Source organism: Cottoperca gobio, chromosome 23 (genome assembly GCF_900634415.1).
Source record: "Cottoperca gobio chromosome 23, fCotGob3.1, whole genome shotgun sequence".
Classification (NCBI taxonomy): domain Eukaryota; kingdom Metazoa; phylum Chordata; class Actinopteri; order Perciformes; family Bovichtidae; genus Cottoperca; species Cottoperca gobio.
In genome coordinates, this window is record NC_041377.1 from 6,584,155 (window position 1) to 6,599,089 (window position 14,935).

General features: G+C 42.3%; 1 protein-coding gene across 1 annotated transcript in view; it reads left to right on the forward strand.

Moving 5' to 3' along the window:
- Positions 1 to 14,935, forward strand: part of mpped1 (metallophosphoesterase domain containing 1) — a 60,311-nt gene that overhangs the window by 40,114 nt on the left and 5,262 nt on the right. Inside the window, exons 5-6 of the mRNA XM_029462397.1 lie at positions 10,885 to 11,000; positions 14,629 to 14,742. Coding sequence (XP_029318257.1) covers positions 10,885 to 11,000; positions 14,629 to 14,742 — 230 coding nt within the window. The remainder of the gene's footprint in view (positions 1 to 10,884; positions 11,001 to 14,628; positions 14,743 to 14,935) is intronic.

Genomic DNA, 14,935 nt, shown 5'->3' on the forward strand with positions numbered 1-14,935 from the left:
CGCGCTAACTAGCATGTAATGGTGAACCGAGTCGACCGGAGCCAAGCTAACGCAGGTATGAAGTGCCAGGTTGGTCGTAGTATCCTCCAATTTAAATGTTCAAATTTAGCGATATAAATTATTTTTTAGCAAATGTCCATATTCATAAGCATGCTTATGTTAACATATTTTTAATGAGCTTAAGTTGATTTATTTCTATACTAGTCCACCATGTATCTACCCGTCCAAGAGCACATTCACCATGTAGCGCTGATAGACCGCCAAAACTGGCAACTCCGCAGTGAGTCAGTGTTCCGCTGAGCAAGTTTAAATATCTTGTTTGAGTCTATAATTGCATCTTTTATCAATTATTATTATCAATTATTTGTATTATTTGTAGGACAATGACAGTGCACTCTAGCTGCCGTACTAATTATGGGCAAAGGAGGAAGTCAGATAATGTTTTTGTAGAGCGACAAAGTCTAGGGAGAAGGCCGGGGGTGGATGGATGAGTCAACAAAACATCTCATGTTAACACGGGAGACCGCTGTTCATTTCTGTGCTGATGATCAGATCGTGATGTGATGCTGCTGTCATATCAACTTGAATATTGCTTTTGAATAGTTGATTCAGTGTATGAGTGATGTTCCTTCGCTGTAGGATGGCTCTGTCTACAGTTCAATACGAAATCAACAAATAGTTAGATCACAGCACCAAATCTTCTGAACTGTGGTTGTGAAACCGTCTTTCCCTGATGGGCTGGAATCAGTTTTGGCTCGCCTGGCAACAGACTTGACTTGAGAGCAAAAGCGGCTGGTGAGAGCGAAAGATGGAGAGGGAGTGAGTGAGTGTCAGAAAAATAGAGGAGAGCAGGAACAGGGGACTCGACTATTCATCTGTCACTAATCCTGTGTACTATTCCTTCCCTCTACTTGTCCGGCACTATCCCACTTTCCCCTCTCTGTGTCTGTCTTTGCTTTTGCTCCTCATGTCTTTGTTTAGCGATGTTGTATCTCCTTTCATTTGCATTTTTTTTCCCAGTCTTCCTTTTCCTCTACTGCTTGCTCTGCGTCTTTCTCTTTGTCTGCGTACATATTGTTTATCTTCCCAAAAGCCTCCTGCTCCTCCTTTCTTCTTCTTTTCTAGCTCCCACCCCCACCCTCTATTCGTCTACGATGACTTTCATTAAAAGCAGAAAACATCCAGGAGACTGAGACCTGCCAGGTGTGTGTGTGTGTGTGTGTGTGTGTGTGTAATTGAGGCACGCTTTAAGGTGTGATATTTCAGCGTTTCAGCAAACAAGCTGATTTTACAGCCTTAGGGATGGCTGGATGCATAGACAGTATAGATGGATGGACTGGGTAAATGAGAGAAAGTTGGTGTTATGGCAATGCAGTTTTTTGGAGGGAGGTATCTGCCAGTGACAGCTATCACTTGGGGGATGGATAGGGAATAGAATCTGTGCTGTTTGAGAAGAGGAAGGCAGATTTTTCACAAATGTTTTCAGCTGGAGAGTTTTTGTCGTGCCCTGCTCTCTGGTTAGGAAAACTTTTCCTTCTGACAGAATAGTACATGCTGTATGTGTTGAAAGCTCAAAAGTTAATACCAATGTCATTGAGCTCATTGTATCTGGTTTGTTAAATGTATACAAAACTATAGCAGTGTTTGATATCATTCCAAATGTATTATATAGTGCACTATATTTCATTTCTGCCATCTTATTTGGAGACATTTATGCACACTTAGAACATCCGCAATTGAACTAACATGGCAGTGCATGGCACTTTCTACTAGGGATGTCACATCACCACAAATGTAGTTGTCGACAGTGAAGTTTTAACGATTCTCCTACTCGATAGTGAGTTTACTGAATAAATAATCACAAATAGTCAAGTGTGTGTGCTGTGTGCAGAGCGACTGTTTGGTGGAGCGAAAGAGAGAGGTGGATGCGCCGACAGCAAACAGCTGTTAGGGAGAGAGGGAGCGGAGGAGAGAACCTGCGGCCCACGGCCCACGGCTAGACTTGTGTGCTTCAAGAACCGATAAGCTGATTCGACTTATTGCACCTACAGTATGGTGCCTGCGCTATTGTAGAAAAACGAGTGCCGTCTTGTTTTCTGAATTTTGGCATCGACTTGGTACCGAAGTATCGGTTCTCGTAAAATCCCTACTTTCTACTGACAATCCCAAATGTTTCAAATGCTGACACTGTAGGCCCCCACTAAGGCCCAACCAAAACATTTGGATAATTTATCATTCTGAGAAGATTTTTCAGTCTCTTAACAGCCTCCATGAACTATGTCACAACCTCTGCTGCTGCCGTAACTGCTGACCGGGTTTGAGCAGCTGCCAGTTATAGACTAAACAACTAATCAACACACACGCACACACACACACACACACACACACACACACACACACACACACACACACACACACACACACACACACACACACACACACAGACAGACATACGCAAGTGAGGTTTATAAAAGAAACAGTGAGCATGCAACACACTCAGGGAATGTCTACATCTACAGTGTTTGTGTGTGTGTGTGTGTGTGTGTGTGTGTGTGTGTGTGTGTGTGTGAGAGAGAGAGAGAGAGAGAGAGTGTCTGTGTGTCAGATGGACAGATGTCCCAACTCTCTGTCCCACAGATGGGCTCTGTGATGCCACAGTGTCCTTGTCCAGGATTCACAGGATGCTTGGAAACACACAAGCAAACTAAACCCAACTGGGCCCTCTACTGAGTTTCTGAGTATGTGTGTGTTAGTTTGTGTGTGTGTGTGTATGTGTGTGTACGTGTGTTTCTAGTGTTCTGCAGACAGAAGACTGTGTCTACTGTAACACTGTGTGTAGATCAGAGCTCTGGCAATCTTTTAATCTTCCTCTATACTTTCTGCTTAGACCCCCGCTGCACTCACTGCTAACCTGCAATTACACCATGACCATGACCATCTCTCTCTCTCTCTCTCTCTCTCTCTCTCTCTCTCTCTCTCTCTCTCTCTCTCTCTCTCTCTCTCTCTCTCTCTCTCTCACACACACACACACACACACACACACACACACAAAGAGGTCATTATTTTAAGATAATTCCATAATACCTAGGATAATGTTGCAAAACCAGAACTGACCGTGTGAATACATCTGTGTGTGTGTGTGTGTGTGTGTGTGTGTGTGTGTGTGTGTGTGTGTGTGTGTGTGTGTGTGTGTTTGTGTGTGTGTGTGTGTCCTGAGTTCTGCTGTGAGTTACATAAGTCATGCTGAGGGCCAACATGTCTCCAATCTGCCTCTCTGCAGAGAGTTGTAGGGGTGAAGACACAGTTACCGCCACACAGGGGGAACCAAGGCCAAAGGAAGGTCAGAGTAAAGGAGTAGTTCACCTCAAATCCAGCACAACCTGCTCTCTCCTGACTCTCCTCCTCCACTATCTCCACTTCATCTGCCTCCTGACTTGTTAAGTCCTCTTTATCTTTTGTCAAAGTTGCAATTTAACCTGTGCAGGGTCTATTTTAAAGAAGTGTTTCTTCATATTTTGGATTTAACTGATGTGTCTGCTGATGAGCATTACAAGTTTTATACAAAAGCCTTATATCTTCCTTGCCTGAATCTTTCTAGCCTTTCCAGCATCAGAGCTTTCTTTTGAATCAGATTCACAGGTGTTTTTTTACAGCAAATGTTTGAACTTGTCATAGCAGGAACAATGCAGGTGGAACTAATAGCATTAACAAGGGCTCTGTTTCAGCAATTGCAGCAAATACTTATGATATTAGTTCCACCTGTGTTTGACATCAACTGCTTTGAAAACAGTGTATCCACCTTTATTTTCACTTTAAACTTTTTATTCAGCTAAAGACCAAGATTCAGCTTAAAAAACAAACAAACATTAAGTTACCTTTGAATTGAGATTTTCTGAAACCCAAACCAAAATGGTTTTCGTTGTATGTGTGTGTGTGTAAAGACTTTAAAACAATAGAAGGCACTGAGAAAACATTCTCAACACAAGGTCCATTAAGTAGCTGTGGTGACGTTGTCAAACACGGCTGCAATCATGCATGTACATTGTACATTGTTCAATTGTACATTGAAACAAAACAAAAACGCAACCAAACTGCTAATGTTAAGGCAACAAAATGTCTTGGATAGGTTTAGTAAAACATCACGCTTTGATTATCATTTTTGTAATATGTTAAAAACAAACCTCATTTCGGTATAAAATCCCCACAAAATGTAATTGACAATGCAGTTTCATTGTATGGGAACGTAATCTTTAGAAGACGAGGCTGGTATGTCTGTAGAGGACAGTAAGTAAGTAAATGGTGAGTTAGGGATGGATGAAGTGGTGATAGGACAACACACACACACACACACACACACACACACACACACACACACACACACACACACACACAGTGACAGTGAGAAGGGTGCTGCAGGCGGGTCTCTGTCACATCTTTAATCCTCCTTATTGTCAGAGTCAGATATACTCTGCCTTCCAGCACTGTCTTCCTCCCATCCTTCACTCCCTCACTGCTTCTGTCCCTCCTCCCTTTACTCACCCATTCCTCTCCCTCGTTCTTCATCCCCTTTATCACACCTTCCTCTATACCTGCTCCAATTATTCTCTCAATCTTGTCTTATCAGAAATTGGATTTGAAATGTGTCTTTTGCATCCTTTCCCCTCCATCTTACTGTCTGTCTCTCTCCCCTCCTCTCATTCGCTGTCTATGTATCTGTATTCTTGCTGTGTGCATCAGCCCACTATGGCAGGCTGTCTCACATGTGTGCTGGCCCACGATTAAACATCAAAGTCTGTACAAGATTGAGAGAATCGGACGGCATGTGTCTTTAGTGATTTTGAGGCGCGATAAATAATTAAATTGAAGAACTGTGTCTTTGCAACATATAAAACAACTTGTTCTCTCTCTGCGTCTCTCTAACACGGCGCCCCGCTGTGCTGAGTGGGCCGACCGAGTGAAACTCTCACACGCTTGCCATGTACCACCACGGGCTATGTGAGCGGCGAAGCACACATGCACATTTTGACTGTACGCTGTTTGTGTCCACCAGCACCGCTTGTGTTTATTAGGTTATAACTGTTAAATTTGCCGAAATGAGCATTGCTAATCCCATTGTGTGGGAGGAAAGCGAGGCCGGGAGCCCTCTGCTTTTCAAACATGCCGCTTTTACGTCTATGTTCTGTGAAAGCCACCGTTGTTCTGAATCTCCAGCTGAGAAGAGGAACTTTTTTATTTTGTCTCGCTTTGTCTCTTTTTGTCTTGTGTTTTGATTCCTTTGCCTCGCTTTTAATTGTCTTCTCTGTCGTCTCTGATCAGAGGAGTGTTTACAGGAGACAATGGCTCTGGTGCTGGCATTCTTCATGGTTGTTGCAGGTCTAGGCATTCAAGTCTACACTTTCAGACTCTTCTATTGTTCAATTCAATGTCAAGAGCTGCACAATGCGACTCCTCAACACCTGTGGCAGTAAGGTTAAACAAAGATGGATGGAGTTACCTTTTGTAACTGGAAATAGTTCATTTATAATTGTATAACTTTCTAATGATGTTGTGTTTGGATCAATACAGCAGCCTTGTAGCTGTAACTACTCAATTGGAGTTGTTAAGTTGACCTCGCAGGCTTGTCAAAGAAGATAATCAAATATAAAACAGAAGAGTTGTCGTATCTGAGCAGTTGGGGCGACTCTGTAGCCGAGTGCTTAGGGCGCATTGCACATGGGCGCAAATGCCAAGAGCAACCAGTCCCCAGTTCGATTCCCGGCCGGTAACTCACTTTCCCCATATTTACTGTGTCTCTCCACACTGTCACTGTAAAATAAAGGCATAAAATGCCCAAAAAAGAAAATCTTTAAAATGAGAAAGCTAACCTTAATAAACATGCATGATCATTAGATCTTGGTTAAATCAATAGCAATTTTTTCAGAGGCTTCAGAGTCGACCTCCGCTAGAGCGGGGAAGTCCCAGGGCAGCAGCAGCCTCCCCTCCATTCAATTTCTATTGAAACTGTGATGTTTCCTAATGATTGGGGAGAGGGGGGAGGGGGGAGGGGAGGGCAGAGGTGTCAGGCAGAGGAAGTGTGGAAATAAAGCTGTAGGGAAAAACACTAATGAATTGGCCTGAGTGCATTTGCAAATAAGCATCTATACTTATGTGCTGTACGTCAAACACAGAATAAACATCACTTCATAAGTGTGTGTGTGTGTGTGTGTGTGTGTGTGTGTGCGCACACTCCCCTCCCTAAGGCTGTTATTAGGGTCGTTAAGTCATGAGTAGTTAATTAAATCTTGCAGAGGTGATCACGGTTGGGTGTTTTCCCTGCGTCAGTGCATGTAGTGATTAGCATGAGGCCCGTGTTACACATTAAGATGGACCTCGTTACAGTAATCCTCATTTTTATTTCCCTTTTTGTCTAACCTGACAACCACAGTGCTTCCTCACCTCCTCCTCTCTCTATCTCTTTGTGTGTGTGTGTGTGTGTGTGTGTGTGTGTGTGTGTGTGTGTGTGTGTGTGTGTGTGTGTGTGTGTGTGTGTGTGTGTGTGTGTGTGTGATTCAGACACATTTTGGTGGTTTTCAAAATAATACCCAGTCCTTGCCCCCGTCTCTAAACTCTGCCTCTCTCTTCCCTGCTGAACCTCAGAATACCTTTACTGTTGATGTGGTTTTTCAAAATTTCCCTCTCACACACACAGAAAGCAGCCTCTCAGAGAGCAGGCTGCTCCCCTGGCAGCAGGTTGTTTGCCCCTAACGAGGATAGCGAGGGGGGAGAACTGAAGAGGGGCAAAGAGAGAGATGGAGTAATATGTCAAGAGGAAACAGACAGGGAAGGAGGAGGAGATAGGAAATGGACAGACAGATGTAATGAGAGGGAGAGATGAAGAAGAGAGAGAAGGGGAAAGGAGAAAGAGAGAGGGAGGCATGGGTGCTTGGCAGCCCTTGGCAGAGGCATTCAATGATTCATGGACTTACTCCAGTGATATCAGTGGGCATCCGTTAGTAAGACATGCACACACACACGCACACACACACACAGTGATACATGCAAGCTCAAAAAACTTAAGTGAATAGCTGTGCATTGCTGTTTGTGTTAAATATTAAAATGCATTTTAGATTAAGTGCGAAGTTTGACTTCTCCTCTTGTCCTTAAGAGAGGTGAAGCCAGTAACTCTGAGGGTATGTGTGTGGGTGTGTGAAATGAAAGTAATGGTTTGAACACTGTTGATTTTCTCCCAGTGTGCCTAAAGATGTGCCGGGGGGATGGAGCGCTCTAACAAAAACATCTGTTTTCTCCTCTTTTAAAAAAAACACCCATAACAAATACCAGCCGAGCACATTAACAGAATTTTTAATATGCTCCACGCTTCGCACGCTTCTCCTCCTCTGCGTTAACACAAATCACTTGCACCATTGTAATCCCTAACCTGATGAAAAAAAACCCATAATTCTGAAGCAGGGATATTATCTGTGGAATTACATTCAGTTAGTCTGGATTTTGCTCAGCAAACACAGAAGTGGGTCTCTCACAGAGAGAAGCTACGGTCAGTTACTTGCGAGAGATAATCTCTTTTTAGCAACTGTGATGGAAACGCCTACAGTCGGCATGAGGACGTTTTCCTGGCACGGTGAAGAAGCTTGCTGCAAAATGAGATACAAACCATTTGACAAAGAGTGACGCCTTCTCTTACAGAATGATTGATGTCACAAAATGAAAGAAGCTGCGGTACTTTATAAAGGATAGAGTAATCCTCGACTGACAAAATGATAGACTGGATCATCATTGTTTTAGGTATACTGGATGACAAACTTGAGGTTTTTTCTTTCCAAAATTGGATACGCAGCCTCTTAAAAGATTAAAGAGAAAGTTTTATCATTTCAAAGTATATTTTCACAAGTTTTGACAGGAACTCAAAAGCAACATTGATCAATCACAGATTGTTTGAGCGTGCATTAAAGGACTATTAACTTCAAACAGTGTATTCTTAACATTATTGCCAACCTTTTTCTGAAGCATACCAATCTGCTTTTTAGATTGATTTCCAACCTTCCAGGCAATTAATTCATTTCAGTGCATTAAGTTAAACTGTAGATTCACAAAAATGGGACGTCAGCACATCATGTGGCGACTGTGGCTCAGGAGGAAGAGGGGGTCCGAACCCCGGCTCCTCTAGTCCACATGTACACAGAACCCCAAATTGCTCCGGAAGGCATAGCCATTGGTGTGTGAATGAGCATTAGATTAGATGATGAGCAGTTTGGCACCTTGTGTGTCAGCCCTGCCATCGGTGTTTGAATGTGTGTGTGAATGGGTAAATGTTGACATGTACTGTAAAAGCACTTTGAGTGGTCAAAAGACTAGAAAGCTGCTATATAAATGTAAGTCCAATTACCATTGGCCATCATTGAAAGCACCACCCAAAAGTACCGCGCAATGGTAACATTTACACCTTTAAAGTCATGAAGTTTTAGTTATTGTTGCAGCTGTTTTAGAGAGGTGTTGACTCAACATGGTCCATTTGGAGGCTGCAGTTTAACTGCTGTGTTGTACTGAAAGGTATTTCTTATATTAAGGCTCTCAGGTGCACATAATGGTAGAAAAACCTCTCAGTATGTCAGTGGCTAAAATCCCCCTTAAAACCATGAGAAGCTCCCCTGTGGAGTTTTACATTCAGTATTACTCACAAAAACAAGTGTGTATCCTTGAGGTCTAACAAAGCAGACAGAAAATCAATCTAAATACTGAATATGCTTTGAAAATGGTTGTGAATAATGTAAAGAGTTTATAGAAATAGTATAAATATATTAATACAAATCACTGTCCATTGGTCGTTATTAGAGGAAAACCTCTTTACCATGTTATCTCTCCTCATTTGCTCTCTCGTCATCCCTCCATTCACACTGAGAGAATCAACCGCACCGCCGAGCTCATTTCATTTTAATTGAGACGTCCATGTGAAGACTTACATGAATATTACATTCCACTGGCCCTATTAATATGCTGAGGCCAGCCTAAATGTTTTAATATTCGCACTGTAAATGATTGAAAGTTTGTTCATGGGCAGCATCAGATCATTCGTCAAAAATGTTTAGCCTCTGATGTTCAGGAAGTGATGGAATTTTAATCTCATGCACTCCAGCTGAAATAGGACGTGATTTCCCATGATGCACTGCCACATGTGCTTGACCACTCTCCCTGCGCAGGTGACCTGGAGTCCCCCATTTTTAGCTTTCTTAATTAGAGAGAAGGACCGAGACAGTATGTGTGTGTGACAGGTATTTCTTCCTATCTTCAGGCCCGTCTTTCCGTCTCCCCATCTGTCTGTGAAGTCCCCAAGCATGTCAGACACAAAGACACAAACTCCGGAAATTATAAAAAAAAAAAAAATCTTCATCTGATGTTCCACAGAGCAGACGCGTCGGGCAGCGGCCACAGCGATAAAGTTGGCGTTTCGAGTGACTGCACTCGGCAATTTAAAGCCGGTTGCGCGGCAGTGGCGGCGGACGTCGTCGTTGCACACACACACGTGCGCCGTGTTGGAGAGGAAGATGGATCGGAGTACAGATTGTAAGTGACATGTTAATTTCTTCTCCGTCACTCACGACCGCGAGGCGTCCGTTATCAAAGTAAAGGGACACGAGCCCCTGCCATCAAGACTCTTCTTCTTCTTCTTCTTCTCTTCTTTTCTCATTTCTCCCCCTTTTCTTCCCTCGTCTTCCTGTCGTGGAGCGTTCCAGGGCTGACTGTGATCAAGGAGATGTTTAATGTTGCTATCTGCTCACCCCCCCTCCAGGGATCTGTTTGATTCCTCCCCTCATCCTGCTCTAGATGACTTCTCTTCAAAAGCCCCCCCTGGCAGCTTCCCACCTTAAAGGTCAAACCACATGTTTAGACACTAAACGGAAGAAGACTGACAGTTGTGTGTGTGAGATGCAAAAAGAAGAGGAGTCACGCTGGATTTATGATCTTTGCTCTCCGTCTTGTGTTTTTCACCATGAACCAACTTCAGACAACAACTTCAGGAGGCTGCCAGAAGAAAAGCAATAGTGTCAGAGTTTATAAAGCAACATAAGATAGTTTAGAGAGTAAGATATGCTGCACATGACAGAAGATTGCATGTGCTAAACACAGGAAAACAGCTTTCACAGAGTGATTATATTACAACAAAAACGGACTCATCATGACCTTCCAGTTGAATCAACAGTGTCAGCAACATTATAAACTTCATCAAAGTTTTCATTATTTGGTCTGCAACCTGTACATGCAGCACTATTGCCACACAACACAAAGTATAAATGTTTTACCCCCATTTTGGAGCATTTCACCTTTTGCTGCGTGTTTGCTTGCTCACCGGTTTGTTTACAGTCATATCAGCGTTTAACTGACTCCATACTGTAAAAATAAGGATCTTTCTTTTTTTTATTATTATCATTATGACATTGAACTTATACCACGGTTGTTGTTTCATGTTGTGATTGGGTTTGTGAGCACTTTTACATTCACAAAGTTTCATGAAGCCTGCAGTGTACTGATGGTTGGGACTACTTTACAATGCACTGATTATGAGTGTTGCAGGTTGTGTGTTATGTTCTGCTGTTCGGTTCTGTGTTCCCAATGTGGCCACTGTTACACATTAGAGTGGAATGCGAGTTCTTACGTCCAGTGTTACTCAACTCTAATCCCATTTTAATGAGCAGAAATATTAATGTAATGGTTAACAGCTAGGGTAGAAGAGACAGTGGGATGACATCTGATTCAAAACATCCCTCATGATGTTGTCTGTACTTCTGAGTGTATTAACCAAACTGTCTATCTTCCTTTGTGTGTGTGTGTGTGTGTGTGTGTGTGTGTGTGTGTCTGTGTGTGTGTGTGTGTGTGTGTGTCTGTCTGCAGGCAGCCCTGGTACTACGGCTGGGGCTTCAACCTGCCCCGGGGTCAGGCTCTGCTGGACAAGTGGAACCAGATCCCTGACAACACTGACATCCTGGTCACACACTGCCCCCCACTGGGTGAGACACACATTACAGACACACACACACACACACACACACACACACGCACACACTGTACTATATATATATATATATACATATTCATGAGCGAAATTATAATACAGTGATCATTTACTTGATATTGGGTATCAGATATTTCTTTCACCTCTATAACCTTTCCACGCTAAAGTTAAAGTCTTCCTGGAGAATTTCCCCTCCCGCTGACCCGGCCGTCTCAAATAGCGTGACCTCAGCAAATCCATCAGAATACATAATCAACCTCTATTAAAATGTCTCCTATTATAAGAGAAATTAACAAATAAAACGAATGCAGCCTGCTGCATCTGTTTGATAAATACACTGCATGTGTTTGGGGCAGATTGTGTCACATCTGTGCCTTTAAAACCGTCCCAAAAGCTGCAGTAAATCTGGCCCTCAGTCCTTTATTTACTTATTTATTGACCTAAAAGTAGTCACATTTAAATATATGTCATGTTTTATGATTATTTTTTATTAGCTATTATACAGTAAAGGGATGACATGCAACAAAGGTCCCAGCTGGACTTGAACTTTGCACATTGCAATTAAAGAAAAACCTACATATTCATAGAAAGCACATCACCAACAGACAGGTATGTGTGCCGCTCTGCTTTTACACGCAGACACTGTGCGCATACTCTCTGTAAATGCTTTCTTCTCAAATAAAAGAGAGCAGTGAATGTGGCACTGATGAATCATTGTCGTAGTGAGTGGATTAATAACGGTGAAGGTAATCAAAGCGCTGACTCTCGCAGTCCGGCCTGAAAACCCCTTTTACCTTTAGAGGAGATAATCAGCCTTCTGTGAGATCACCTTTCACACTATTCATCCTCACACACACACACAACATGGCTCACAATCTAACTGACATCCTGTACAGACACACATGCACACACACACACTCCTCTCTCTCTCTCTCTCTCTCTCTCTCTCTCTCTCTCTCTCTCTCTCTCTCTCTCTCTCTCTCTCTGACTCTCACTCTGCCGCACACACTTTCACACCTCATCTCCTGCTGCATCTGTGGTGCTCAGACGAGTGTGTGTGATTGATTTCTGTGTCTGTGTCTCGGCTGCGAACACGGCCGTTTATTTTCCATTCAGCTTAGCGAAGTGTCTCCAGCTATCTGCTCATAAGCCACCGGCATATGGAGCAGCAACAGCAAGCTACTAATGCATGAGACACACACACACACACACACACACACACACACACACACACACACACACACACACACACACACAGTGTCAGAAAGAAAGAAGGATAAAGGGGATAGAGGACAGAAGTGTGGACAATAAAGTGGATTGTTCAAAGTGCTAGAGGTCAAGAAAAGACATCCTTTTTTAAAATATTTTTTTAAATAGTGAGAAATGAATTATGGCCGAGAAGGTGACGGAAAAAGGAGTGTTAGCAAGACTTGTTTCGCACTGCAGCAAAAACTCCCGTCTTTTATGAGGCGCGATAAAACGGCAGATCGGCAGCTAGAGAGGAAAAATATGGCCTCTTTATCTGGCTGTGAGGAAGAAGTTAACAGCAGTGAGGGAAAGAGAGAAAGTGAGACAAAAGAGGAAAACAGGCTCAGTGCCCAAAGCAGCAGCTGCTTTGAAACAAACGGCACATTAGAGCAAAATACCCCGAGACACAAAAAGCCCTCGTAACTTCTCACTTCGCTTCATCGTCTCCAAAGGCTTGTAAAGAATAAACTTACAGTTTTAAGGCGTTTCATACCTAAACTGATACTAAAAGTATGTTTTTTTTACAGGTAGATACATTTAGAGGACAAAGAAGTCAGGCCATATTACTTTACCATCATGACTGATTCATTGCCAGCGAACATAGAAGTTTTTATGTCTGTGTTAAGTATAAGAGGGTCCATTAACTTTGCCGTGAGAGAGTTTTAGCACTTTGTTTGGTAATAAAAAAGAAGAAAATGTATAAGAATCTTAAAGTCATCCCTCGAGACTCTTATTGCCTTTCTTTTTTTTCTCTTTCTACTTCTCACTTGTTATGTTGGCATTTCAATTTCACAATCATACAATTATAAGGCCACAAACCTTTGTATGGTTTTGTTCTGGGACTAATTCAAACTACTGATGAAATTTGACTTAAGACTGGACTTGCCCTTAAAGACTTAAAACGTGACAGAGGTCGTCTTGGTGCAGACCTTTGAACCAACTCCACTGCTTCGTCTGGCATCGACACATGAAACAGCGGTTTCTCGGTTGAAAAAGCAATCGATCCAATAAGCGCCTTTTGGTGACTGACAATCAGCATGGGCGGAACGCCGTGTCAAGCTGTGTGCTGTAGATGGCATATTTTCCCAATATTAACCAAAATTGTAGTTTTTACTTCGCTCCACAGTTAAAATCCCGGCTAAACCAGTACGTGGACATACACAAGCAATATAAGCAGTACAAAGACGTCATATTGGGATTTTGGGAATTTGCTATGTATTATTATTGAATTATTTTACAATTTTCTGTCATTTTATAGACAAAACAATTGATGAATTAATTAAAAAAAACAAAGCAAACTTGACTTAAAATCTTATATTATTTTATTTAATCATTTGTTATTTTGTTCATTTGCCTTTCCTGTTTACCCCCCCCCCCCCCCCTGTCTGGGCAGAGCGACAGAAGGCAGGGAAAATGGAGCCACAAGCTCCTCAGTCATTTTATTTCTCCGACTTGATGCTTTTATTGACTCAGCATCAGCAGCATCCCTCCTCGCAGAGCATCCACTAAATCATAAACACTCCATGCTTCATCCTTGTCACACACACTGTGAAGTCTGCATCTGTGTGTGGCTGTGATTGATCTTTATTTTATATGGCTGCTTTCTAACTGTCTTTTTTGTGCTGCAATGTGCAGTTTGCCATTAGACAGAGAGTCTGAAATGGAGAGCTTTGTTCTAAAATGTGATGTTTCACTTTTTGAAGGGAGATGAAATTGATAACCTTCATGGAGACAAATTCCGCCATAGAAACACAGAAAATCAACCCAACCCGTTGAATTAATTACTAAAATAATCCAAACAAGGTCATTACTGTGTAACTATGTAGAACAGACAGGATTACACGGGTCATTGTTACGTTATTTAAAAAATAAAATTAATAAATACAAAAAAGAAAGACAGCAAGCAGTCACATTTTATTTACTACTGTACTCTGTATGTCCAGGGAATTAATACTTGACTGTGCTTCATGCCTTTGGTCGTGAGAATGAAGCACACACTTTGCACTCAACATGTTTTCGTGGTATTTTTTCCTTTATGATTTCACTTTTTAAGGGCATTAATGAAAACAGTTTAGAGTAATTATGCAGCATATTTCCAACAATGCAATGCAATTTATAGAGGAACTACATTACCTGGTCACTAAAACGTGAAACGTTCTGCCTCTCTTCTCCACCTGCAATAGGCTCAACTGCCGCTCGCTGTCCATCTTCACATTATAGTGAGAAACATAGAATATCACAAAGCAGATAAATATTATAACCACCTCATTATCTAGCTACAGCGCCTCATATGTGACCTGGTGCTCTACGCAGGCTCTGTGAGAAGCAGCGTCTTTATTGTGAGGTGTGTTTGATTTGCATGTCACTTTGCGCAGGTTTCCTGGACTGGGTCCCGAAAAAGATGCAGCGTGTGGGCTGCATGGAGCTGCTCAACACAGTCCAGAGGAGGGTCCAGCCCAAGTTCCATGTGTTCGGACACATTCATGAAGGTACTTGCTTATAACACACACACAAAATACTGTAGCAGCAGAGGCACATGTGAGCCATTCAAAGCACATGTGGTTTTCCACACATGGAAACATACTAAATTAATATGACAGTCTTACTTTATGCAGAAGTTAAGAAGTGTACTCTTTTAATATTACATTTTACAATTATAAAAACGTGGTGCTTCGGATGCCC